The sequence below is a fragment of the Zonotrichia leucophrys genome, chromosome 3 (assembly GCF_028769735.1).
Source record: "Zonotrichia leucophrys gambelii isolate GWCS_2022_RI chromosome 3, RI_Zleu_2.0, whole genome shotgun sequence".
Taxonomy (NCBI): Eukaryota; Metazoa; Chordata; class Aves; order Passeriformes; family Passerellidae; genus Zonotrichia; species Zonotrichia leucophrys.
Genome location: NC_088172.1, coordinates 88,093,384 through 88,121,101, shown reverse-complemented (window position 1 = coordinate 88,121,101; position 27,718 = coordinate 88,093,384). Strand labels below are relative to the sequence as shown.

The 27,718-nt window shown below is 47.1% G+C and overlaps 1 protein-coding gene across 1 annotated transcript; it reads left to right on the top strand.

Annotated features, from left to right (window-relative positions):
• The first annotated feature begins 1,443 nt into the window (after positions 1-1,443).
• Positions 1,444-26,610, top strand: DUSP10 (dual specificity phosphatase 10). Its single transcript, XM_064709165.1, has 4 exons — positions 1,444-1,554; positions 3,094-3,939; positions 20,993-21,370; positions 24,395-26,610. Exons 2-4 carry the CDS (start codon positions 3,138-3,140, stop codon positions 24,658-24,660), a joined length of 1,446 nt encoding a protein of 481 aa, XP_064565235.1. The 5' UTR covers positions 1,444-1,554; positions 3,094-3,137; the 3' UTR covers positions 24,661-26,610.
• The last annotated feature ends 1,108 nt before the right edge of the window (positions 26,611-27,718 follow it).

Here is a 27,718-nt window from a genome sequence, read left to right as displayed (position 1 = left end):
TCTTTGGGGGCTAATTTAGATTCAGTGTTATCAAGCTGACAACTTCTTACCAGCTCTAACTTCATCTTTCCTCCTGTAGCTCGAAGCTTGGTTGGCATTCCCGGTTGGTGAAATGCTTTGTCACCCCTACAGTTAGGAAGGACATGGGAGGATGCATTGCTCTGGATATGCCACTTTCCCTGTCACTGACTTGGTGGATTGATATGTGATGGACTGGACATGATGAGATGTGGTTGCTGAACCAGGAAATGTGTAAACAGATTGCACAGCGAGAAAGGAAGGGGAGCAGAAATCCTGTGCTGCTGCCAGGTACTCTCCTAGTGTGTGTGAGGAGCTGATCCATGTGGCTTGAAAATCAATTCTCACCTTGTAGTGCTCACGCAGCAAGGGTGAGAGCTCATTATTTTGCCCATGTCAGCCTCTGACAGAAAGGATGAAAGGGATTCATGCTTATTCTCAAAATCTTGTCCTCCAGCCTGTGCTGCTTTCCTTTTTACACTGACTGGACTGGGAGAATCCAACCTAATCCGGACATTCAGGATCTTTACTGGACAATGTGCCAAAGCTGGGTTTTATCTGAGTTTCCATAACGCACCATCTGGGGTTCGGGCAGGCAGGGACCTCCAGGCCTGGCTGTCTCCAGGCAGTGTAGGGCACATCTCCTGCCCTCCCTGTGATTTAATGATTTTCTGTGAGGAAATTACTGTTCTTCTGCTCCCAACAAGTTAGCGTGGGCTTTTTCTTATCTGCTCCAACTTCAGCCTTCCTCCTGTAGCTCAGTGGGTTTGCATGGTGGGCTGTGGCTGAAACTCTGCAGTGCTGCCATGGTCAGGGTGGGACTGGTAGGATGGAGATGCCACTTTCCCAGTCTCTGCCTTGGCGGATTGATGCATGATGGACTGACCCAGGAGCAGACGTGGTTGCTGGGTTTTTCTCCTCCCAAGTACCTCAGGAGGGCTTGTTTCTGTCAGGGGAGGACTGCTTGGAAAAGCATCTATACAGCATCCTCTCGGGTTGGCGCCGCTGGTTCACGGCCGAGCCTCTTGCGGCGGGGCTGGGGCGGACCGGCAGCACCGCCCGCTGTCTCCGCAGCCCGGCAGGGGGGCTGATGCGCTCCTGGCCCCCGTGCCTGGTGCTGGTGCCGCCGCCCCGCTCCCGCGGCCACGGCCGAGCGCGGAGCGCTCCCGGGCGCGCCCCGTCCTGCAGGGGGCGCTGCCGCGGGGCCGCGCACGCGGGCCGCCCCCGCCCGTCCGCGGGGAGCGGCGGCTGCCCCGGGGCTCCCATTGGCTACCGATGACGTCACCGCCCCGCCTCCGGGCCGGCCCCCGCTCTTCGATTGGTCGGCGAGGCCGCCCGTCGACGCGGGCCCCGCCCCCGCCGGGCCGTACATTTACGCGGTAGCAAAAGAGAAAGTAACGAGGATGGTGCGGGCGGCGCGCGGAGCGCGGGGCGGGCGGCGCGCGGGGCAGCGCGCGCGACACGCACCGGCACGAGCGGCTCCTCCCGCGGCGGCCGCCGTCACCTCCGCGCAGCGAGCCGGAGCGCGGCGCGCCGGTGAGTGCGGCGCACGGCGCGGAGCGGGGCCGCGGCCGCGGGAGCCCGCGCCAGGGCTGCCGGGGCGGGGAGCGCCGGCCCGGCCCGCCGCGCGATTGGCGGTAGCCCTGGCTCCCTGCGATCGCGGGCAAAACTTTAGCTTCTCTCTTCTCCTGGGCTCTTTCGTTGTCTCCCCTCGCTGGGGTAACTGGGTTGTCTTCCTCGTTTATTAAATAATTTTAACTGCGTCAGGCGAATGCGCTCGGGGCGCCCTTATCCTAGTTCTTATCCTAAATAGGGCGAGGGGAGGGTTGGGAAAAGAGCGGGCTGGGGAAGTCTCTGGAGCGAGCGAGCCGCCGCTGGCCCCGCTCTGCCCAGCCGCGGCACCTCCGCCGTGCCCGGGCGGGCGGGTCGCGGCGCCTTTCCGCGCTCCGGAGGCACCCGCGGGTTTGCTACGTAGAGCGGTGGCTGCTGGAGGTGGCAGTGCCCCCCCGCCATCCCCTGTTCGGGATGGACATCTCCCAGCCGGCCCGGTGCAGGGCCGGCCGGGCGGCCAGCGGGAGCTGCGAGTGCTCGCCCCGCTCCGGGGTCTTGGTGGAGTTGGTGAAGTTGGTGCCGGGATGGGTTTCTCAGAGAGAGCTGCGGCTGCTCCCAGAGTTGCTGGTGAAGGTGACGCACTGTCAGGCTGGCTTTGGGTGTTTTGTTCCCGTCGTCTTCGTTGTCTGCCGAGTAGAAACGGGGGGATTCAAATCCTGCGTGCTGCGTCTTAGCAAATGGGAAGGCAAAGGTGGGGCAGGCAGTGACCTTGCGTGGGGCGGAGGGGACTACTCTTTGAAGAAGCTGTGAAATGTGGTGGGTTGCGGGAATTTACCTCACGGACTGCTAGAGAACAGCAGACATCCCGAGCCTGGAGCTAAGGGCTTAACTGGGATTGGATTCACCTCTAACAGGGGGAGGGAAGTGCAAGGTGCACGCTTATAAGGATCTCCAGAAGCTAAATTTTTTTTGTTTTCTATTGGGTATTTTTTTGTTTAGCCTTATGTGTTCAAGTTTGTAACTGTCTCAGAAAATTTATTCACAGGCTAATTTTATTCCAGCATGCTGGAAAAGTTGCAGATCACCTCTGACACATTCAGCTATTCAGCTCTTGCGTGTTCCTCCCTGTAGTGGATTCAGCCCAGTAGTTGCTTTCTTTTCAGTGAGCAACGGGGTAAGGGAACATGCCTCTGTCGTTATCAGTGGTGAGCTTTGCAGCCTGGGATTTCGGAATAGCTCAGTACCATCTGCATGTAGCTAAATGTCTTCTCCTGGGTGTCACTGCACGGTCCAGGCTGCTCATGTGGATTCTGCGTGCTATGGGCGCACATGCAGATAGCTGAAGCATTCTCTGCAGCACTGAAAAGGTTTATGAGCAGCTACTGTGAGCTGGCAACTGTCAGAAGGGGTTGTAGGGATAATGAATGTCGGTAAAATAAGTTGCTGGATCTCTTGGTTTATGTGATTTCATGATCTGTTTTCATCACCTTTTGTCTTCTTTCTCTTCTGCTTTTTCTTTTTCAGGGTGATCTTGCATTCTTCTTAACTTGCTAGTGCTCAGCCTCCTCATGCCTCCATCTCCTTTAGACGACAGGGTAGTAGTGGCACTTTCGAGGCCAGTGAGACCTCAGGATCTCAACCTGTGTTTAGACTCCAGCTTCATTGAATCTGCTTCTTCTGCTGGTGAGAGCCACTCCAGTCTGCTCGGCGGAGTTGTCGTGTCCCTAAAGACTGCTAATCTCACGTATATGCCCTCATCCAACGGCTCTGCACGCTCTCTGAGTTGTGGATGCAGCAGTGCCAGTTGCTGCACTGTGGCAACTTACGACAAGGACACTCAGGCCCAAACTCAAGCGAGCACCAGCAGCACCCACGCTGGAGCCTCCCCCGCCTGTGCTGCCAACCAAATGGTCAACAGCAATGAGAACGCCGGCAGCCTGAGCCCACTGGGCGGCGTGGGCAGCCCCGTCTCGGGCAGCACCAAGCAGCTCGCCAGCATCAAAATCATCTACCCCAATGATCTGGCCAAGAAGATGACCAAATGCAGCAAGAGCCACCAACAGAACCAAGGTCCTGTCATCATTGACTGCAGGCCCTTCATGGAGTATAATAAGAGCCACATTCAAGGGGCTGTCCACATTAACTGTTCTGACAAGATCAGCCGGAGAAGGCTCCAGCAGGGCAAGATCACAGTCTTGGACTTGATCTCCTGCCGGGAAGGCAAGGACTCCTTCAAGAGAATCTTTTCCAAAGAAATTGTAGTTTATGATGAGAATACCAATGAGCCAAGCAGGGTGATGCCTTCGCAGCCACTCCACATAGTGCTGGAGTCACTCAAGCGAGAAGGCAAGGAGCCCTTAGTCCTAAAAGGTAATCCTCCTCGTTGCCCAGACACAGTGTGTTGGTTTGCTTTGCAGTGTGTACTCTCTGTTGTTAGCCTTGCTGATGGTTGCACCTTGAAAGCATCTGTTTATCTCTGGGAAGGCCTGGGTGTCTCAAGTCACCAGTGGCAAAGCAAATGCCTTCCTTGGACAAATCATGGTGCTGGTAGCAGAGAGGTGCTTGCTTTTCTCTGGATGTTGTCCTTGAGTAGCAGGAGGGGTGAGAAGTGTAAGGAGGAGGAAATGTGTTTCCTGGTGTCTGTCTGTGCAAACAAAGAATTTCCCCCAGTGCTTATTCTGAGTATTTATAGCTCAAGGAGCAGAGGTCCAGGAGGGGATACTTCTCTTTTAGTTTGTTAGACTGACCTTTACTTAGCAGCCTTATTTTAGTCCATGTAAAACTGGACTCATAGGCGCTGGAGATGGACAGTGGGAGAGTAGAAGGAGGGGGGAGGAAAGATTAGGGAGGTCACTTGGTCTGAGGCATTGTATCATGGACCAGTCAGCACAACTTGAGCAATCAAGCCCAGTTTTGGTGATACAGGGTCAGAATACTGGACAGGGGGAAATTATTTGTTTAAAGAGTGATCTGAAAGTGGTGTGTTTCTGTGTATGAGTGCTTATGTATGTATATGGCTTTCCTGTAAAGGCTCCTGTTTTAATGTGGAATTTGGTTTATCCCTTAATGCTCTGGTGGAGATGAGCCCCACCAATTAAGGCATCATCCAAGGACACTTCACTTTATTCTCCAGATCCTATTTATAACAATGCTGTCCTCTAGATTAAATTTCCTTTCCCCTGGGTGCTTATGCCATTCGGAGGTATGGTTGGCAGAGACTGGCTGTGGCAGTGGGAAACTGTGGAAGGATTTGCTGCTTAGCTCATACTGTATGTATTTAATTTGCTTAATTTTTCTGTGCAGCTTGCTACTTCCAACCTGCACAGTGTGGCAGGAGAATGCAGTGGGCTGGTACTTTATCCCTTTTCCTCAGCTGAGTTTCATGGCTTTGTAGGATCTAGGGATCCTGTGAGATACTCCTCTGTGTATCTTGTGGAAGCTTGAAATTGCTGAACTGTCCCCCTTGCTCCTGGTAAGAGTGTAGTCATGCTGGGCTTGTTTTGATACTTGCAACAGGATCCCAGTATGCTTTTATTGAGTCTCTGGGGTCACGATGATGCCCTGCATATGTGGAAGGAGGAGATGAGGCGCTTGGCAGAGTGAGGCTGCCACTGGAGTTGTGCCTTTCTGGTGGTAATCCTTCTGTTGTACAGCCTTTGCAGCTGGATAAGTGGTTGTAGTCTGCAAGCCTTCCTATCCTTAGAAAAGTGGAGTGCTGAAGGTGTTCTCTGTGTTTCTCTGAAAACACTGTAGCTTCTCGGAGCCTCGCATGGTACTTCTTCAGTACCTGGAATGAGATCCTGGCTGAGATGAAGCTGCAGAGCAGTAACTGGGCAGCGCTGAGCTGCTGGGCCGTCACCATAACTCCACTCCCATTCTCTGAAGCAGGGCTCCAGCTGGGGTCGGATGGAGTTGAGCCTGGGATAAAGCGACATTTAGGAAGGCTACGGCTGGCTTTCCGAGCTGGGGGCGTGGCGCTGGAGGCACTCGTTATTTAGTTTCACTTAACAGGTAGCGTTTTTTCCGTCGTGCTTCAGCCGCCCTGGAGCTGGCTCGTCCCCGTCCCTGTGTTCGGGCGCTAAAACGAAACTGGGGGTGGCCGGGGAGCCCTCTTTGCCTGGATGTGTTACTCTGAGTAATTTCTCTCGCTCTCCGCTGCCCGGCGCCAATTTATTGCGGTCCCATCTGATGCCCGTGTTGTGTTTGCAAACACTGGTTGCTAGCCGGGCTGTCCAAGCGCCGGCCCCGCTGCGGTGCCCCCTTGTCCATGTTTGGTGCTGCTGTCAGCCGCGGCCGCTCTCGGTCCCATCGCCGGGCCGGGGCTTGGGTTACGGCCCTTCCCCACAGCCCTGCCCCACAGCCCCGCCCCACAGCCCTGCCCGTCCCCCGCCAGCGGCTCGGAGGTGCCCGAGGCTTTTTGAGCAGCACAGAAACCCTCTGCTGTTTTCCAAGGCCGCGCCGTGATCTATAGATAAATGTATGTATAGCGTGCCTTATTAGGCACGAGTTAAAGAGGTAGTGTGGTTTATTTTTAATGTAGCATACCAGTGTATAAACTAGCGATGTGACAAGAGAGGGTTTCGTGTATGCTGTGGCATGGAAGATTTTAAGACTTCAGTTCCTCCCTTTCTATCCATGCCTCTTCTTGCTACTTCCTTTAACATTTTTTTGGTCATAAATGTAACACATGCATAATTTTGATTTAAGCTCTTAAGAAAGATTTGCTTATTTCTTTTGCCACAGGGCACAGCAACACTTGAGACAGGCATAAATCGTCTATTTTTACAAAAAATAAGCCCATAAGAATCCTGTATTTGGTAGTCCTGCTACACAGGCAGTAACAGCCTGAGCTGTCCTGGCTAAAGCTGCTGCTCAATCTGTTTATAAACAAAATAGGAAGAAGTCCTATTTCCCCCAACGCCCCATGACCATGACCATGGTATTCCATGTTTGCTGAAAACTAAAGGCTTCACTTTTTGTCGATGCTTTTGTTTTTTTAATTTAGTTTTTTTTTTTCTTAGCATTGAAATGGAGATGGGGCGGTGATATGAGCCCAGTGTCCCTTCTGCTTGAGGCCAATGTCAAAGCTGAATTTGGGGAGGAGAGGAACGTGGTGCTGTGACCCCAGGCTGGGTCAGCAGCCCTGGCCCTCCTTGGTAGGGCTGTGCCCCTTTCCCTCCTGCAAACCCAACAGTGAGGCATCTCTGCCCTCTCTGAGCACCTCAGCTCATAGCAAAAGTTTCCTTGAGTCTTGGGGGCTGGTATGCTTAAGATTGCTCCTAGGACCTCAAAATGGAAAGTGGGAAATTCATTTGCATTCAGATGAAAAGTACTAGCTTTCCATGACTGAAACATTTAGGCTTGGAGTTCAGCTTTTTTTTTTTTTTTTTTTTTTTTTTTTCACAAGCTAAATTCAATCTCCAAAGGAAAATAAAATGAAAAATTGAAGCATCTATGCCAGCACATCTTGGCAGCTTTTAACACAAGAGGAGTTGCCTTTGTCTCGCTGACCAGGGTCCAGTGGCTTTGTCTCCATCCTGCCGTTCTTCCTTTTCCCTCAAGACCCAGCAGCAGGAGCCTTGTGAACCTGCTTAAGTCTTGCATTTAGTTTGTAAGGGCTGCTGTGTTTGACTTCAAGGAATTTAAAAGCAGAGATGAAAAATATGATTTGGCTTTTTCTTTTTAATTTCCACTGTATGCTGTAAACTCATGCCTGGAGTTCTGCAAAGGAGATGGGGAGGAACCAGCTGGTTCCTCCACAAAACCTGGTTGTTTCTTTGTTCTTGTTCACAGTCTGAAGAGTTTATTTATGCTCTGCCTTTCAGTCTTCTCTCTGCTCATCTGACAGGGAAATAAATGAAGTGACTTGCTCTCATTATAGTGGGGAGTGTAAGACCTGCCAAGAAACCACTTCATGCTTTCTGCCATGGTCTAAGAATAGTTTCAGATCTCTTACCACGCTAGAGTCACATATCAGCAAAGTTGAAACAACTACAGAGGGGCTTTGTAAGCAAGTAATTATTCCTTACAAAAGGAATAATTATTTGCTTTATATTCTCCTACATTCATGTAAATACTGTGATCAGCTGCCTTTGGAATACCTGACCTGGTCACTTGTACAAATACCTTAATTATTACTTTGATTAATTATAGAATTTAACAGTGTCAGTGTTGCTTTAAACCCTAATTGGATTACACTGCACAAGTGTATTTGAAAGTAAAACTTGATGTAATGGTCAACAAATCCAGCTGACCAACAAAACATGTGCCTGGCACTTATTTCCACCAGAGATCTCCACTGAATAACTATTAGGTCATGGTTGTAATAGGGAAATGTGTAGTTTTAAAAACACAGGACATTTCACATGAGTCACTTAGCATTTAAAAATAAAATTTATTCCCTCTGTGCTGCAGAGGAGAGCTGGCCCTATCATTCACTGGGGGAAAAGCTTCTGCTAGCTCTGTCAGAGCTGAGATTTCACCTTCAGTGTTCAGGCTCTGATTGCTGGTGCTTAAAGTATCTTTCTACTGGAATAAATAATATTTTTTGCCATCACACTAGAAAATTGTTTGTATGTGTCATTACCTTTTGCATATAGATAAATTGGGATGATGGTGTGGCTGGAGACCAGGGTCTTTGACATATTTTGAGGGTACTTCTGCAGGGGAGAGGTACCTCTACACTTTGCCTGTTCAGCTGTAATGGTAAATGTGGCTTTTTCTCTGAGATTATGGCATCTGAGAGTTTGCTGTGCTGGTTTGCATGGTGCCTATCACATTTTAACTGTCCTTGGAAAGAGAGCAATGGCAGTGCCTTGGAAAGGGAGCAATAGAAAGGAGATTTCCCCGCCCCAGTTTTTGCTCCCCAGTTTCTTATACCCATGGAATAAAGAACCAAAATGTTACATTAGGCAAACCTCTCTGATGCTTGTAAAGAAAAATCTGGTTCCAGTTCTGTATAAACTGGGGTAACATTCCCGATGATGTTCCTGGTAGGTAGATGTTGGATTATAATTAGCTGAATGCCTCATGTGCTGCCCTTACCCTTACCCTTGCCCTGCCAGAGAATTTCCTCGACTGAAATCTCTCTAGGATGATGTGCTCGTCTATCTTCTGGCTTTTTGTTCTCGAGGTGAACAGAACCTTTTGGAGAGGCTTGGGATGGAAGGGTAGCTGTGTTTGAGGTTTGAGTGGTGTCTGGATCTTAACTAGTACAGATGGGCAATTTTAAAAAAAAAGTGTTTTGTACTGTACATGTGTGATTTGCTTCCAAAGCAGCAGCCAAAGTTTTCACTACACTTATGAGCACAGAAGTTTTTAGTGAGATTGCCTTGGCTTTATGATGCATTTGAAGAGGGGGCCCATCCCTTGTCTTTAGGCTATGACTTTTTACTCTGTGAAAAGCCCCATTATATTTAGGGGTTTTTATTTATGCAAACAACTCAAAAGTGAAGAAATGCTATAAATATAAGCAGCATACAGACATCTCAACGTTTCCCTGCTTTGCAATTTCACCAGCTAGCCAGGAGGGAAACACCTCTCAAACATTCAGCATCAGCTTGCAGGGCTGTCAAGTCATGCTATTTAAATAAATAGATAATGGTAATCTGAAGATAACCTAGTGCCTTGTCCGTCTGTGTGTGAGATGAGATTTTGTGTGGTGCTTTAGCCTTGTTGGGAAGTCCCTGGTGGGCTTGGGAGAGTGCTGGCTACAGAAATCACAAGGCTGACCTGAATTACTGTGAGCAGCTGTTTTTCTGAAGCTTTGAGTCTAAGTTCTCACCTGAATCAGTCTGTAGCAGTTTTTTAAACACCTCTGTACTGTAAAAGTTAATTTGTTCTTAATCATAAAGGTGTTTGGTAAGCTAGGGCTTAAAGAAGAGCAGTGTGTTTATCATGGACATCACCTTTCCCTGCCTCATGGAAAAGTAAAGGCTGCAAAGAGTCTGGTTGAGAGGAGATTGGATCAAGGTGCTGTCTTGAATATTGCATTTGCTTCAGCTTCCTCTGGCAGGCTTTTCACCTACTCTTGATCCATTGAGTGTTGAGGGTTGTGGGAAAGCTGAAATGTGCACTAGTGCTCTTGGCTTTGGCCACCAGTGCTGGCAGTGCCACTCAGGACACCCTGTGACAGGGCAGAATGGGGGCTGCTGTGGGCAGGAGGCACGGGGGATTCAGGGGAAGTGTTTTTGCAGCTGGGAAGTTCAGGGGTGCTCATGGTCTGTGCGCAGTGTGTTGATGAATGCTCTGTGGTTCAGTAGTGAAGCTTGGGAGTTTTGTTGTTTCATTTTGTTTAAACATCTTGTGACTTTTTAGTACAGGAAACTCTTTGCTTCAATCAGTGTCTATGGTGAAGGCAGCCTCACATCTGGGAGCACTCTGAAGGTTGTTTTTGGTGAATCCTCTGCTGCTTAGAAAGATGTTGATTCCCCATGGACCTGTGTTCTACCCAGAGGTGGTCTCTGACCTAGTTCTGGAGCAGCATTTTGGGGACTGGAAGGAAAGGGGAAGAGATGGAGAAGCAAGTCTGTCCGCCATGTGGTACAAAAAGGGAGGAACTGGACTAGAGGGATAAATCTGGGCCTAGATAGCAGGGCAGTCTTGTGGCCAGGGGAGCTCTGATTAAGCCAACACAACAAACTTGCCATGAAGTGTAGAGAAGTCATTTTCATCTGATTTGGATGTGTTTGTTTTTTGTTTTGTTGTGGGTTTTTTGGTTGGTTGGTTTGGTTTGTTTTTGGGTTTTTTTGGTTTTGTTTTCGGGTTTTTTTTGTTTGTTTTTGTTTTGTTTTGCTTTTTGTTTGTTTGGTTTTTTTTTAATGCCCTTTGCGCCATTTGTTACACAGAGCTTATCTCTCTCGTTGCAATTGGTGTTAAGTGTGTTTGACCCTGGCTCCATCCACAGTCCCAGTGGTGCCCTGGGACAGCACAGCTGCCTGCTGCAGAAAGTGGGAGATGGATTTTGGAGCACCCTCTTTCTTCCCTTGATTGTGCGTTTTTGCACATAATTTTGCAAATTTTAGGCTCTGATTTGCCTCCAGGAATTTTTTTTTTTAATAGAGGTTCATCTTCATGTGTTTCTCTGCTTGGGTGAGGGAATTGCCTCCTTTTCAAAGGAATGCTCTGCTCCCAGTAAAAAGAGTGGGATCCAGAAGGGGCACAAGCTTCTGATCTCCTGGCACTTGGTTTCAGTGAGCCTGTCCCAGGAGAGTGTGTGCAGAGAGACCCAAACTGGCCAGTCTGCAGGGAGCAACCGGGACCTTGTCGGTCTGGGTGCCACCTCGTCCCTCTTACGTGAAGGAATGAGCTTCTGATTGCTGCTGCCTGGAGCAATGCCACCCTTTGTGAGCCCAGCTACAGCCACCCACAGCTCCTGCAGTGGGAGCTTCTGCCTTGGGCTGTGCCCACCCGAGGGTCTGGGCATGGTGGGGTCAGGAGGGAATGTAAATCTGTCATTGCCTGCTGCTGGAGGACAGGAATGCTCCCACTGGGTGGGAGGGTTTGGGAACCACCGCTCCTGCCAGGGTTAAGTGCTGCTTTGTGTGCATGCAACACCCTGCTTACAAGATCAGGGCTTTGAAGGAGTAAATTGGAAAATATAAATTAAGAGAATAATAATAGAGATGTGAACGCATTTGTTTCCAACTCCTTTACTATGCCCTAGCTTTAAAAAGCCTACAGCCTCTCTGGATAAATTCCCACTTGATTCACTGCAACAGAGAAGAGCTGCTTCTAATTAAAGGTAATAAAAAGAACAAATGTTACTCTGTCCACACATAATTATCATATATATTTTTTTTCTTACAATGGCCTAAAGAAAATAGAAGAAAACTTGCAAGCTTCTGTCATACCAGTCAAATTGATTGTCTCCAGTTCATTATGCCAAAGTGTGATATTAAGCCTTATGTAAGCAGTTGAACACTAATGCTTTAAAGCAAAAGCTGCTGTTGGAGCAGTTGACCTGCACTATGTTGATGCTGGGCTCTTAATTATTCTTGTTTTCTGTTAAGGTAATGGGAATCTGTCTGTCCAGTGGATGAGAGCTAAAAATAAGATTTTTGCTGCTGCTTAAAATTTGCTGGCATATTTTAGGTACACAACCACTCTGATTGTTTACAATGAAATTATTCTTAAATTCATATGTGTTAGTCCAGGAAGGCAGAGCATCATCACTGTTGGAGGACAACAGAGTTCTTATGTTTCCTGGGAAATATTAGTGGAGACAAGGAGTTATTTTATTTGGACACAAGGACTGATTTTCATTTAGCTGGAAATATTCCTTGTTTTGTTGCTGTTTAGCTCTGGATTCTGTTAATATGCCTTTTTCTCTTTGCCCTCTCCCTGCTTCCTTCTTGCCTTGAGTCTGAAGAATATGGATGCAATCTTGGTCAACTTTCTCTTTGCCTATGGGGTTTTTGGGGGCTAGCCTTGGTTCCTTGACCATTTAGACTGGGATGTATGTGCCAGTGGAGCTGGCCCTGAAGCTTTTGCCAAAATGGGGGCTAGCATACACCTTGCTAGTTCCAGTAGTGTGCTGGTTTTAATTTGGACTCTGTGGCACTGAGATATGTCAAGAAACCATCCTTTGCTTTCCTTGTTTTTCCTTCATGTGTTTTGCAATACCTTGCTAGAAAATGTCAAATCAGAGCCAGATATTGTTATTTCTACATAAAAAGGTAGAAACTTTTCAGTCTAAAAAGAGTTTAAATTCATCAGGAATGGATGGTACTCCCAAATGAGAATGTGCTATATCAGCACCCTGTTTTCCTTTCATATTAATGTGCATGGTGCTGGTGTTTCTGATGTAGAGGAGCAGTGGCTTGGACTGGAAAAGAGCCTGTGTTATTCTCAGGACAAACAAAGCAGCCTGCTCTCTCTTTAGAAAGAAATTGTCCTGGAGAGGTTGTCCTTAAAAGGGGAAAGAGAATAAATGAGTGGCTGAAGCATGAAAATGTCAGTGTTCTCTAAAGCACTCGGATTAAACAGAAAGGTCTGCTCCTACGCATCCAGGATTGCGTGTGTCTGACACAGTGCTGGGACCCTTCTGCCTCCTCAGACATGCTGAGCCACAGCTGCCCGCATCCTGCTCCTGGGCTGGCTCTGTCCAGGCCTCTCGCCTGAGAGGTGCCTATGGTCATGGCCAGGGAGGGAACTGATAACAGATTAAAAAACAAATGAAACTTGCTGTTTTGGGCAAATCTGCTCAGCTCTACCTCTGTCTGGGAAAACAGACCCATAGCTCTTTGTCAATATAAAACCATTTGTGGTATTGTATTGCATTAAAATAGTTTCTGTTCCTTCCTCCTCACTTCTCCTGCCTCTTTTGTACATAGCTTTAGCATTTCTTGATGACCTTTTTGTTAATATGATTTCCAGTGGGAGCATTTCACAGTAGAAGTATGTATTCTTTCAGGGTTTATGCTGACATTTCCAGTGATTATTTAATTGGACTTCATGTTAGCCTGCATCCCCATGGGAACACATACTTTTGCCATGAGAAGCTGTAATGTGACTAATTTTGAGTTTCTGCTATAAACGCTTGCCCTCCAGGGAGAGCACGTCCAGTCCTCCTTGGTGGCTGCAGAGTTGTCACCATAGTGTGTTTGGGATGTGGGGTTTTTGCCTTATTCCTATTGACATTCTTGTATAGTTTAGTCCTTGTACCAAAATTCAGAGCAGGCCTTCTCTTTCACCTTCCTGACCGCTCCCCAAGGATAACACAGTGGTTTGAAGAAAGCTAGCTTGTTTTCCTGTGAATACATGAGTTTTTATTTTCAAATAAGCAGACTCAGCACTCCCATAACATAGGGCAGATTTCCAGTTACAAGTTGGAACCACTGCCTTGAATACAGAGAGGGGGTCCCAAATTATTCAGGGTGGCTTCTGGACAGGCTGATGAGCCCAAAAGTTAGTAGCATCTCTTGGAAAAGCTGACAGGTAAAGGGGTGATATGGATGGGATATGTGGGTTTGCTTGGGTGTTCAGGGTCTGAGAAAAAACCCTAAATTTAAGACAAAAAAAGTATAAAGAAGAGTTAAACTGAAATTCAAGAAAGGTTTTCTAGTGGCAGGTCAAGGAAGAAAGATTGTTTTTTTTCTAATTGGAATGGATTTAGATGATCTAGTAATCACGAGAAGAGGAAAAGTGAAGAGGTGAAAGCTGATAGTGGAAAAAAGCAAATCATGTGTTGAGGTGTGGGAGGCTCCTGGGGGGTGATGGTGTGGTTGGGAGGAGACGAGAATGAAGCTGGACAGAGCCAGCAACTCTGGCACAGTCTGGCAGGGAGTGGGGTTTTGGATGGCTTCTCGCCTGCCTCCCCAGGATGTGACCCTGGGAGAGCCAGCTTTGCTCTGCTGGTGTCAGAGGAAAAAAATAAAAGTGGATGAGGCCGGAGACCTCAAAAGCCAGTGAGAGAGGATGTGCTGTGACGAGAGGTGAGAACCATAGTGAGATTAAATTAGAAATAACATGCAAACATGTGTGCATGTCCCTTGATGTTGAGGGGGAACCTTTCCTCTTTATCTGGCGTTGCACTCTTGACTTCTAAAGGGACCTCAATGCCATTGTGTCAAGGATGTCCTTGCGACTCCTCTAGGCCAGAATTTGTGTACAAACTGACCTCTCAGGATACTTCCCACACGGAAAAAAACTGACCTTGCAAGTTCTTTGGAATGTGAAGTTTTGCCTTTTTTTTTGAAGTGCTGTTGGCAGCTCAGTTTGAGGGAGAGACTAGATTAGATTGAGTGTATCGAGGTGGAAGCTGTTCTTTGTGTGTGCTGTTTACTTTTACTTTTTTATGTTTGCTCAAAGCTTAATCTTTTGCAGCACAGCTGTTGCTGAATGCTGTGTGGGTGACAGGGAAAGCCACAGGGTTTCCTTGGAACATCCCACAGGCAGGTGAGCAGTTCACTAGTGTCACCTGGCTGCGCGTGGTCCAATAGGTCCCCACCCCTGTGGATATAAGGGAGTTGTCCTTCCTGCTCTGTGGGCAAATACAGTATTTCCAGCCATGTCAAAGTTGCTACAGCAGTGAGGGCAAGCCTTGAGCACTGCTCAGCTGTAGCTGTGGTGAGGAGATGGCATCTGCTTGGAGAGTAGGAGCACTCCTGCAGTGATCTGCTTGGATTGGCCCTGTTGCTGTAGAAGAAGTTTGGGAAGCAGAGCCCTGCTTGGGCAAGGAAAGTGTGTGTCTTGTGTTGTTCTGAGATCTGAGCATCCCTTCTTTCAGTGCCTCAGGATGGACAGAGCATAATCCCCAGGACACACCAGGAACCATCTTTGTTATGGCTAAAATCACTCCAGCAACATCTGTGAGCAAGTGTGATGGCTGCATCTACTACTGCAAGGTGGCCTTAGGCCCTGTGCCCGATGGATGCAACCCCAGTGCCTCCATGCCCTCCCTGACAGTGTCCTTGGTGCTCAGCACACCTACACCTGCAGCCATAGCTGTGTTGGTGGTGTGAAGAGATGGTCTAGGTTGTTGTCCATATCCTAGGAGTGGATTGGGTCTGTAATGGCAGAATTCTGCTTCAACCTGTACAGCAGCATCTGCCTTGGCGGAAGGCCCGTGGCCCAGGAGCAGGCCGCATGGTGGCATTGCAGTGGCGGTGGCTCAGCAGGACCAGTGTGCCACCCTGCAGCAGGACCTCTCCACACTGCTGGGAGCATGGTGGGGCTGGCTGTGAGACCTGGGCCCTCCTGCTCAGGAGGCTGAGGGGGGAGGAGAGCACTGGGTGGGCAAAGCATCTGGACAATACCTAACTTCTATTTTTACATGCTGGAGTCACGTTTGCTTAACCTTGAGGCATCCTGTGCTTTGAATCAACTTGACACAAAGTCATCTGTTCATTAATAACACAGGAGCAGTTTAATTGTTGTCTTAGTGGAAAAATACATGAGACTGTCATCAGCTGTTGCTTCTGGCAGTGCTTTTCTGCAGTAATGTAAATAAATGAGGTCACAGGTTTAAAGGAACAGGCTGTATTGCACAAATTCAAAGCATTGTCTTAAACAGATACACACCATTTGTCTGAGTGTCTCTGTCCTGCACCCCAAATGCTCTCTGTGACATTTCAGCCCTAAATTCACTCAAATACAGCCGCAGGCTTTGCTGTGATGGTACTGACAGGGCACATGCAGAGTGGGTGTTTTAAAGCTTGGCTTCACTACTGAGCGACTAAAGGTTGTGGTGACCAGAACTGTGATAACACCAGATTCTCTGCTGTGCACCCCACAAGAGCCCAGCAACATGAGAGGAGGGAAATTTACAGATTGAACATCTCTTTCACTGATGCTTCCCAGTGTCCTGGAATTTCTGTTCTTCTTGTGCTTGTGTGTGCATTGCTTTTCTTTTTTTTCCCCCCCTTTTTTTTTTCCGAGATAGCTTTGTGGTATTGTAATCAAGGATGAGCAGATCCAGAAATCTGCCTGGACAGCTTTGAAAACCATATGAAAGGTCTGGTTGTCTCCTAAGACCACGTGCTTAGTCTAAATGTGGCTCCCACATCTGCAGTCTGTCATGTATAAAAGTATGTTCCTGTTTGCAGTGGGAGCGGGAACACCCAGTACCTGCCACGCTCAGAACAAAGTATATCCACACCGATGAGGTAATGCAAAGGTGTTGCTTTGTGGTGAGGGTATTTGACTGTAGCTGCCTCTCTCTAAGCTCTCCCACTGAAAACAAGGTCATTTACTTCCTTAACTTTGTGGCAAGAACCTGTTTCCAGATAGGAAACATTGCAAATGTGCCAAAGCATATTGTGAGCCCAAATCCTAGTTTGCATATAGTAATGCAGCCAGAGAGCAGCAGTGGTGGCTGAAGGAGAGACAGAGGAGGAAGCCAGGTGTTACTGTACTCCTTGTACTTAAATTCTTAATATTCTTGAACAGCAAACAACAAAAACCCTAAACTAAAAAGCTGCCATGGTACAAACAAACAAAAAAATCCCCTCAAACAAGCAAATCCCCAACCAGCCAATCCACTTTTATAAATTTGTTTCTCTAGATTTCTTTGAAGATGATGCAATTTCAAGGCTATAGTCTCTCATAAGAAGCTGGCTGCCTTATTCTTGCTGTGCCTTTTGTGCTTGTTTTGCATATTATTTGCCCTCTTCTGATGGCAGGTGACGGACACTGTGTTAAGCATGAATTTATTGCCAGACCCATGATTCTTGTCTTTTTTTATTTGTTCAGAGCTGCTTTGGCTGCTGTTCAGCTGCTCACCTGGTCTTGCAGTGCTGGTGTGAGCCCTGGGGTCCTGGGTGGCTTTGGAGCTGGAAAATCTGTGTGCAGCTGCTGCTTGGGTGCTGCCTGATGGGAGAGTTTGAGGAGCATTAAGTGAGATGTTTATGGGCAGATGGCTGCAGAGAATTTGAACAAATGTGTGGGAATAGCTGGAGCACGTAAGGTGCTGACTTAAAACTTCTCCAAAATTTTTGAGGTCTCAGACACTCCAAAGTCTGTTGTCACTTACTAACTGTTCTTGCAGGGCAGGATGTTGGAAAATGACATGCAGTTACAACTGCAAGAATGGTTCTGCAACTTGGGTCTTGCATCAGTGGTGAGCAAAGAGCCCTTGGTGTTCTGTTGTATTCTGCTAAATGCCACACGAGGCCATCTGCCAGCAAGGATTCTACTTCGGTGATTGATTTCCTTGTGGAAGAAATACCTTGGGTTGCCCAGAGTGCTGAGTGTCCTTGTATGTCCATCTCTGTTTGGGTAGGTTCAACCCTCTGAACACCTGCCCAGCAGCCGTGCTGGAACAGAGCAAAGGCACTTGGGATGTTGTTCGTGCCCATGCACAGGCTGCATCCCACTGGCTGGGCATACTTCCTCATGCTTTAGTCATTACAAGCTCTGTGGAGTGTTTAAAGCCAGGGGAGATGGGCATCCATCAGTGGCTCATCTGCCTGCTGGCATTTTGGTTGGTCACTGAAGGTGGCTGCACTCCTGAGTCCAGACTCTGTGGCTGTGGTTCCAGCAGACTGCCATGCATTCCCATGGGCTTTCTTGGTGGATATATTATGTTACCTCTCTACTTAGGTTGTCTCTATATGATGAAGGCTTTTCCCATATTGCAAACAGCATCTGAAAAGCTGCTTTTAAAATGCAGCTTTTGTGCTAGTAAGAGGCTTCTGCTAAGTTGTGCTTCTTGGCCACTGGCGCTGTTATTGCCCTCTGTAGTGCTTCCTTCATTCCCCAGGTTTGGAAAGGCTTGGGCAGGGTCAATCACAAAGCAGTTTTTGTTACAACCCCAAGCTGTGTCTCTGCATCCATGCCTTGAGGTCCCTTATGATCTGGAGTTGTGGTCAGTAAGCAGTGGTGTCTTGCACCTTACTGAGTTTAATGAATCAACTCTTAGACCAGGCTTGCAAGAGATTTGTGTTGGCCTCTGGTGTGGGAACAGCCTCTTCTCTCCCACCTTTTTTACTCTCCCTAAATGAAGACTTGAAATGAACCGAAATAACAGCAGCTCGCCAAAGGAATACAGATGCATTTGAATACTTTGTATGTTGTATTTATCTTTATGTGGAAAATCCATCCCTCTCTTTCTGACTGATCATTATTAACTTTGCTTGGACCTGTTTTGGGAGGTAGTCTCAAACTTAAGAAAAGCCTGAGCATTATAGGTGCTTGAGTGCCACTTAAATTACTCTAGTGCCTCATAAATCAGTTTGTACAAGGATGGTGTGTGTTGAGAATGGAACAGCACTCAGGAGGTGTCTGGGTCCGTTTTGGGACCTGCATGACTCATATGGCAGCACAGATACAAGCTAAGCTCCTGCTCTTCGATTAGAGTTCAACTTGCTGCCATGACTGCACCTTGCTGCATCATTTCCTGGGTACCAGTGTTCTTGTCCAGTCCTCCCCAGGCTGACATGTCTGAGCCAATTCAGGTTAGTCATCCTCTCCCCAGTAATGTGTTCTTTCAGGAACATTTGCTCTGAGGGTTGCTTCAAATATTATTTGAACTGACTTTTTAACTCTCCTCTCACATGAGGAGATGATCAAGGAGAGTGGGGGATGTGAATTGACATTAGGAATGGTGACACTGGCAAAAAAAAAAAAATTACTGTCTGTAAAAAAATTGTGAATGAAGGTATTATATGTCTGGCTACTCCGCTTGTTGGGGCATCTTCTGTGTGTTGTATTTGGGGTCCCTTCCCATCCTTTGCCCTGATATTCTGCTATGTCTTACAAGACAGCTGGTGAAGCAAGATGGTGTCTGCCACACCATCAGTGTGTCCCCATCTGAGTGAGGAACCAGTGGGGTTCTACCTCCAGCTGTGGCTGCTTATTCCCAGAGGTCAGCAGGAGAGGTGGAAAATGAGCTCTGGGGTCACTAAAAAAAAATCTTTTTCAGGGGTTTTCTTGGGAATCCCAGCATGCTGTAGCTATTGTTTAAACAGGGGTATTCAAACTGAATGGATTGCTTGCCCATTCAGAAAGATGGGAATGTGGGTTAGGGTTTAGTCTTTAGCCTAGACTGTAGGCTGGGGCTGTTGGTTTAGATGAGACTTCAAACATCTTCAGCTTAGGGGCCATCATCTTGTTTATTTTCCTGAGTGGACTGAGAAGACTTTTCAGGCCCTGTTGAGGCCAGGTGGTGCAGTTGAGCTTTAGTTTTTGTCCTTGCTCTTCTTTCTAGCCTGATCCCCTGTTATAACAACTTAAATAATAGAGATCTTTAAGGCAAATCTGTTTTCTCTGTGTCCTATAAACAGCAGAAATAGCTGAAGACAAGCACATTTTTGAGGCAGGGGAAATATTCTGCATTTTGTAGGCATTTCAAGGATTTCAGGGAAATGACGTTGCTAGCAGTGCGTGAAGGACATGAGTTTGGATGTAGAAAAGAACACTTTCATTACAGGGGCTCAGATGGTTGTAACTACTCTGAGTGCCTTGTGCCCTTGAAATACAGCACAGGGCACCGAAATGGGCCTGGGTGGGTGGGGGTCCCACCCTGAGCACGTCACAGACACTTGAATTGGACATTTGAATTGCAGCCCTCAACAGTAGGCATTGAAACCCTTTGCTGTGTCTGATCCAGAACCTGAGTGGAGGCATATTTTGCTTCACTTTAATGCCTTCACTGGATCACTGTGAAAGAGCATGGAAAAGACAAATAGCTTCTCTCTTTATTTGTTTTCCTTTTGAATAACATTATTGGGAGGGTGACATTCCACATTTATTTTGGCTAGTGGGGCTCTTTCTAGTAACTTCAGAGTCGCTCTCCCCTCTCCTGGGTTTTTTTTGGCTTGCAGTTCACAAAGTGCAATTGAGCCTGAGCACTTGGCTCGTGTTGATGCTGAGCATGACTTCAGGCATCCCGGTACAACAGCAACGTGCGTGAGGTGGGGGGGAACACATCCCTGCGTTTCTCCTCTTTCCGCCCTTTTCTTTCAGAGGAGCCACCTGTTAGCATTACATCAGTGACTCCCAGGAACGCTGCTGCCTCCTACCAAAGGCCTTGCACAAAGTAGTAGTTCTTGTATTGTTTGCACTCAAAGAGCTGATGTCATGCCAGCTGATGTCATTGTGTGCTTTGTGGGATCGCCATGGAAACTGAGCAGGTGGGGAGCCTGCTGCTGATGTCAGTGCAGAATGAGGTGTAGAAAGAAGGTCCACTTTGCTTGCTCCAGCTCTGTGAAGCCACCCTCCTCAAAAAAAAAAAAAAGAAAAAAGTAAGGGGAGGGTAATGGTTATTGAAAAAGCCAGCAATACAGCAGGAAAGGCATGAGCTTCCTTCACTGAAAAACTGACTTCTCCCTTCCCCCTCAGATCCATTTCCCAATCCATTTTAATGTCCTAAAAATAACTCTTGCTAGATATTTTCAGGTGGCTGGGGCAGCAAAAGGAGAGCTGTTTGCCACATGTTAAGCAAGCACCTCAGTCGCTGTTAGGTTACAAGGAGTGGTTTTCTTTTGTTTGGGCGCACAGACGGTACATGCTGTTCCCTGCAGCGATGCTGGGGTGAGCTGCTCCCATCCCCCTCGGAACTTTTGGGTGGGGGGGATGCCCTGCAGGCCTGCTAAAGGGCAGGTAAAGCTAAGACTGTCCCAGCTGGCTTGCTGCTCTGCTCTAGTGTGCTGATAGCCCCTTGGCCCCTTAGTTTTGGTCAAGTTTCTTTCTTGGAACACCTTCCTTGTCGTGCGGGCTGGTAGGTGAGGCAGCCCCAGCAGGCTGATGTTGCACAGAGGCATGTTTGTCTGTGATCCCTGTTGTTCCTTGGCACCATCCACCGCGCAGAGGGAGGACAATGCCTGCTCCTGATTCATGCCACCCTCGCTGTTGACAGCCCAGTGGCACTGTTACAGCGGTGATGGGGACAGCAGAACCAGCTCCAGTCCTTGTGGCCCCACTGTGTGCTCTGAAGCAATCTTGGGGTATCTAACCAAACTATCTGCTTGATCTCTCTTCCCAGGAGGACTCAGCGGTTTCAGGCAGAACCATGAAAACCTCTGTGACAACTCCCTCCAGCTGCAGGAGTGCCCCGAGGGGGGAGGAGGGGGCAGTGCCTCCGCCGTGCCCCCCGTGCTACCTCAGTCCATCCCCACCACGCCAGACATTGAGAACGCTGAGCTCACCCCCATCCTGCCTTTCCTTTTCCTCGGAAACGAGCATGATGCTCAGGACTTGGAGAAAATGCAGAGGATGAACATCGGCTACGTCATCAACGTGACCACTCACTTGCCCCTGTACCATTATGAGAAAGGCATGTTCAACTACAAGCGGCTCCCAGCCACTGACAGCAACAAGCAGAATCTCAGGCAGTATTTTGAAGAGGCTTTTGAGTTCATTGGTAATTACCCTTGCCTGGAAATACTCCTGTTTGTTTTTTTATTGTTATTATTTTTACCCGTTATAACAATTGAGAATGAACTTTATGCTTCGCCAGCAACTCTGAAGGCTGGTTAAGGCCATATTTCCTTTAGTTTGGGTTGTCAGAAATGCTGGGCACGTCATATTTCTGTCCTTTCTCATCTCTGGCCCATCTGGTTAAGTAGCCTGAGGTTACAATTTTTATCCAGTGATAGTAACGCCTACCTCCAGGCTTCTAAATTCAGGAAACTCAAAAAAATTGAGACTTTTGTCATCCCCTCTTTTTGATTCCTTTGAATTCCTAGTTTCTACACAGTGGCTTTCAGCCAGTTTTTCATAGTGACTGTTCTTAATGGTCTCTCAGTCTTTGCTAACTTAATGAGAAAACTGACAAACTTTCACACTTGGCTTGTTCCACCATTAGATTTGTAGCTTCAGTGTATGCGTGGTTGAGCGGATAGTGATGAAAACTTGCATTAATAAGCCTCTAAACCCTGTAGGCTGTGTGAGAGAGTTCACCACAGACACACCGCTTGTTGTGGAGATCGCTGAGGAAGTGACCCAGCAGCGTTGTTCTGGACCTCATTACAATCAGCACAGCACAGCACAGCCCTCAGCCACGTCTGGGGCCATGCTCAGCTAAGCTAAAGCCAGATGGCCACTTCAAGCAGGGCTGGTCAGACAGGGCTTCAGCATGTGGTACTGAAAGCTTTTGAGGACCTTTCCTTGCCTGTCTAGATGTCTTTGTGGACACTGCTTTTGTGGCATAGTAAAGGTGCTTCACTAGCACAAGTATGTGTCCTAAGAGGTTTTCTGAAATATGCCAGGGGAACCACTGACATAACATTCTATTTTCTTGTGCTGAGACTGAGCTAATTCCTTTACCAATACTTCAGGCTTGATGGAGGAGTACTAGACAAAGGAAGAAGTGTGTTTGTGTGTGCAGCACAGTGTAGGTCCTTGCCTGACCCCATAATGGCAGGGAGGTGCAGAGCCTTGTTCCTCCCTGCCCTCCTTTGTGCTGGCTCTGCGCTCAGGTGCACTCAGGCTCCGCAGGGATTGGGCCCCAGCTGTGGGAGCAGGGAGGAGGGCCGGGCTCAGCAGGTTGCTGTGAGCCCATCTGCCCCTGCAGTGTGCCGGGCAGGGCTGGCAGCTCAAGGCAGAGGCTCCTCAGCCTTGCCTGCCTGTGTCTGGCAGGGGGTCATGGTGTGCTGGTGCCTGTGCTCTGCAGCCACACTGCTTTAGTGGAGTGAATAGAGAAATCACTGCTTATGCTGCAGTTCAGGGGACTCTTACCACTCTGAGCCTTTGGGCTTGTCTTCTACAGTGTAAAGTACCATAAGATCTCTAACTCAAATTTTCCCTTGGTTCTTAACCCAGTCCCAGCAGTACCAGTAGTGCTGTCAGCTTCCCAAGCTGCTGGTTACTGTGTGCCTGGGAAGGTCAACACTTGTTTGGGTGAAGGGCAGAGGAAAGGAAACCTTGCTTTGATCCTCTAGGAAAACAGCTGTATCAAGAAATCCAGAAAACCTTAAACTTCAAGTTCAACAAGATGAGGAGATGCAATAGGCTAAGCTAAGGTAAAGAGATTGAAGCTCCATTCAGGTCTTTCTGAGGTACAAGAGAGAGATTTCTGCTCCCCTTATCCCTTGAATTGCAGGATTGGAGTTCTCAAAACCGCTGAAAGATAGTGTTTGGCTTGTGACCTTACCAAGAGCAGAGAGAACAGCTTTGCTCTGGAAAGATTTAGAAAGCCTTTCAAAACCCATTTTACTTCCTCTTTAATAATTACATCTTGAGGGTCTGTCTTTGTTTTAATAAACAAATATATCTCCATTGAGAGTTTTTCTTCCCTCTCAAATTAACCAGCTGGGGAAGTAACCGGTCAAAACTTTCCCTTCCTCAGGGTAAACTTTAAATTGCATTTGAGATTATTTGGAAATGTTTAAACTGTGAATTGTTTTCCTATGTTTCTTTAAATATGTCTTCAAAAAACCACAACCAACCCCAGGTTTAGCTAAGACTAAAGCCATAGGAGGAAGTGAAATCATCTCTGGGAATGTGTGTCAAAATGCATTAGAGAGTTTCAGCTTTCTGAAATACTAACTGGCAAAAATGTCTAGAGGGAAGTTGGCTTCATTTATGCTCTCACAGTACAGGTTGAACATGTGGGGTGGGTTGAACTGTACTCTTGGTGGGGTTGGATTCGTGCCAAAACCTGCAAACTAAATTCATGTTCCTCCTGTGGATTGAAATAAAAGAAGTAGTTGAAGTGTGACTTCCTGAAAGTTCCATCTCCTGTTCTAACAGCAAGCTGTGGCAGATGAGGATGGTATGGTAGTGACTGTCCTCTCTCATGTCCTGTTAGCATGTGATTAGAAGGACTCTATCCCCCCTGAATGCTGGCCAGGGTGCCTCCCTGTAAGTGATGAATCTTAGTGGGGGGGGTGTCTGTGTGTATCCGGCTCCTCCTTTTGCAGAGGCACCACAGCAGAGACACCCACTGAAGCTCATTTCAAGAGTACTTTTGTAAAGCTTCAGAGGACTGGGCATTGAAACACATGCATTGTTATGAATTGAATCTGAAAATATCTGGTTTCTAGAGGTGGTTCCCTGCTCTGAAAAACAGGGAGGTTGAGCTGCTGACATAACGCAGTGGTGTTGCAGCTGAGGTGGAAATGAAGCCTGAGATGCCTCATCATGGACCTTCCCCTCCTCACAAAATGCTCCCTGGCAGTGAAGCAGCATCTCTCAATGCATGGTTCCACTAATAAAGAGCAGAGAATGGATGTGAGGATTTTCAGTGTCAGAGTGGACTGGGGGTTTCACATTCAGTAGCTCTGAAACCTTGGGGGAAGATGTGCTGGATGGGAGGAGGAAGAGACACCATGAAAAGTCCCAAATCAAGGAACTTTTCACATTAAGTTACTCTTGATTGCACTGAGCTTGTTCTGATTTACAAACAGGCAGAAATCTTACCTTCTTTTGTCTGTCTTGTTTGCAGAGGAAGCTCATCAGTGTGGAAAAGGTCTCCTCATCCACTGCCAGGCCGGTGTCTCCCGATCTGCCACCATCGTTATTGCGTACCTAATGAAGCACACACGCATGACCATGACAGATGCCTATAAATTTGTCAAAGGAAAACGACCAATCATTTCCCCCAACCTTAACTTTATGGGGCAGTTACTGGAGTTCGAAGAAGACCTGAACAATGGAGTCACCCCGCGAATCCTCACACCAAAGTTGATCGGTGTCGAGACCGTCGTGTGACGGCCATGCTGCGAGGAGGTGGAACCTGTTCTTCACCTGATTTGGGGCAGTGATGGGTGGTTGTGGGGTTTTCTTTTTAGCTTTCAAAGGGGAGTTTTGTGGCAAATTTTTTGTGAATAAAACCTTTTTTGTAAGGAAAGGTTTTTAAAAGATCCAAGAACTTTGCTGGGTTTGGGATGCTGTTGTGATTTCCTTCTCAGACACCGTCGCAGCAGGGAGGCTTCAGAGCAAAAAGAGTACTTTTTAAAATAAAAACAACAGGAAGAAGAAATGTTGGGCTTTTTTTCTTTTAAATTTTATTTTTCCCTTCTCTCCGGCTACTTGTAGAGTTTATGGCTAAGTAGTCTGTGCAGGTTCATAGACTGAAGAAACCTAAGTTGAAGATGAAACACAAATAGCCAAAACAAAGCAGAAAAAAACTTCCCTGAAACAGAAGGGCCTTCGTTCTGCAAAGACTGTGCAAAACGCTCACTGATACAAAGGAAATCAGAGCAGCTTAAAAGTCTGCAAGGCACTTTTCACACTCCTGACTCAAACTAAAGAAGAAAACAAAGTTTATTTGGCGTGTTTCATGTTCCAGTTCTATTTTTCTATTTTGGGGTGTTAAGTTTTAACATAAGGGACTTCGATCATTCTATGCCATATGCCTTCACTGGCTTCTTGTGCAATAATAATTTGGGGTTTGTTTTGAGTGCTCAAACCAATTAAGAGTTGGCTGCCCACTAATAATAAGATAATAATTTTTAAAGTCTAATAGTGCAACAGCAGCCAGCTTGATTCAGAAAGGATAAATGAGAGCAATTATTTCTTTCCTTTGTATGATTTTGATCCTGGTTACAGTGCCATAAACCTTGTTACATATGTATATCAGAATGTACAAAAATGTAGAACAAGCAAAGTTTATTTTAAAATATTTTTCGCACAAAATATTGGTGTGTTTCAGTTGTCTATGTAAAAGAAATTTGATTATAAAACAAAAAATCTTTTGGAAAGTGTGTGTCCTTTTATTTCTTTAGCCATTCTCCATTTTCTTTCTATGGGATGGGGTTTTTGTTTTGTTCCCTTTGGTTTGTTTTTTTGTGGCATTGTACCTCTCCCATTGACAACATTGATCTGTCTTGTTTGGCATCTCCCCTTCAGTGTTACGTTCCTGTCCTCTGCTGGTGGAACATGTTTTCTTTACTTTCTACTGTACTCTTCCATCTCTCTGTAACCAGGTTTTTCTTTCTGGTTCGGCTGAATTAGCACTATTGGTAAGGGCTTTTTGGAACAGACCTGTTACTTCTACAGCTCAGTAGCCATTTGGAAAAATAGAAATAAACAATCTCCACTGATTCATTTTCATATTCCTGTAGTTAGCTTATCTTCTATGTTACAAAATTGTCCAGTTTTTAGACGTATGTTGGTCACATGTGCTTTTCCCTGGCTTTTCTACAGCCCCCTTGTTTAGCAGTTCCACAATTCCTGGGAATTGTCCTCCTGGGATTTTCCCCTCCCTCTTGCCCTTCTTCCCTTCATGCCCCTCCTTTTCCAGCTGTGTCAGTGTTGTGTGGTGTGTATTGTAGGGCTGATGTTTCTGCCTGTGTCCCTTGGGCAGCTGACTTTCACTTTCCTTGTTTGTACTCACTTATTTTAATGATATGGTATGACCTGATCTGTTCTGGATTGTTACCACCTCTAAAGTTTATTTGTATGACCTTAAAAGGAGTTAGAAAACATTTTCCATGTGATTCTGTTGTGCAAACTGATCTGTCCCAGGAAGGCTGATAGCAGTAAAGGCTTTTCCTAGATGAAAACTTACATGGACTGAACCAAGTGTAAAACAGGACCTGTTGGAAAACTTAATGTATAGTCACATTAGACATGTATATTTTTGTGGACATTTTACTTAAAATATTGTTACTATACTGATACTTTCTTGAAACTTATCCCTTTATTAAATTATTTTTCTACTGGAGTTGAATTTTAATTTTTTTTTCTTTTCTATGATTATTATTGGTCCTTTTGTTGAAAAAATCCTTGGCAGTGACAGTTGCCCAGGAAGCAAAACTTCTTGAACTGTGACTGCTCCTGGAGCTAAGGGAGAGTGTGGCTGGACAGAGAGGGTGCCATTTGCTGGTTGGGAGCCTTTGTGCTTTGGGAAGGAAGGAAGTCCCTTAGCAAAGCTGGTCTTCTTCCCTCCCTGCCCCCTTTCCCCATGTTTGGGCCCAACTTCTTCCAGCCGTTCTCCATGAGCTGCAGGTGACCCTGGTTAGGTAGGAGGGAAGAGGTTAGAAAACCTTTCTTACCAGAGAACCAAAAGCAGAAGCAACTGGCCTGGGGGCTGGCTGAAAAGTTGGTCCTTGCAGCCTGTTTGTGGCCATAAACACTGTGTTATTCACCAGAGGTGTGCAAGCTGCATTCTTGGGACCCAGCATGAAGGGAAGGAGGACTTGGTTCAGAGTTATCTTCCACGTTACTGCTTTTCTTGTTCAAACACTGACAGGGAGGAAGGTTGTGCTGCACCAACACGACTCACAGCATCCTCTCTTTGGTTCAGCCTTGGCCACTGCATGCTGAGTGCATTAGGATGAAGTTTGCAGCCATATAAGTACTGGTGTTTAATTCTTATTTGAGCCAATGAGTAGCTCTTGCAGCCTTGAGTGAGTTCCTGGTAGCAGAGGATTTGATGTGTTTGCCTCAGTCAGGCTCAGCAGTTTGGCTGCTGCTGCTCCATGCATGGGTGTGGAGCTGGAGTTTCTGGTGCAGGAGCCCTGCCAGCTTGTTCTTGTCACCCTGAGGAGCTGTGCCTGGTTTTATTCTCTAGTGTGATGGTCTTGGAAATGGTGGGGCAGGGTAGTGTAAGGCTGTGAGTGAGCAGAGTTTGCTGTGAGTTTGTTGATGGTGGAGGTGGGCTGATCAGACCCCTCCTTGGACCATTCCTTGGAGGGCACTTCTGGAGGGTTGTGTCCCACTGAAAGCAGTGCTGGGAAATGGTAGCCTGAGAACTGCTTCCCCAGGGAACAGGTTGGAGGGTAATGCTGATTTTTTTCTTAAGGCAGAATTTACTGAAGCTAGT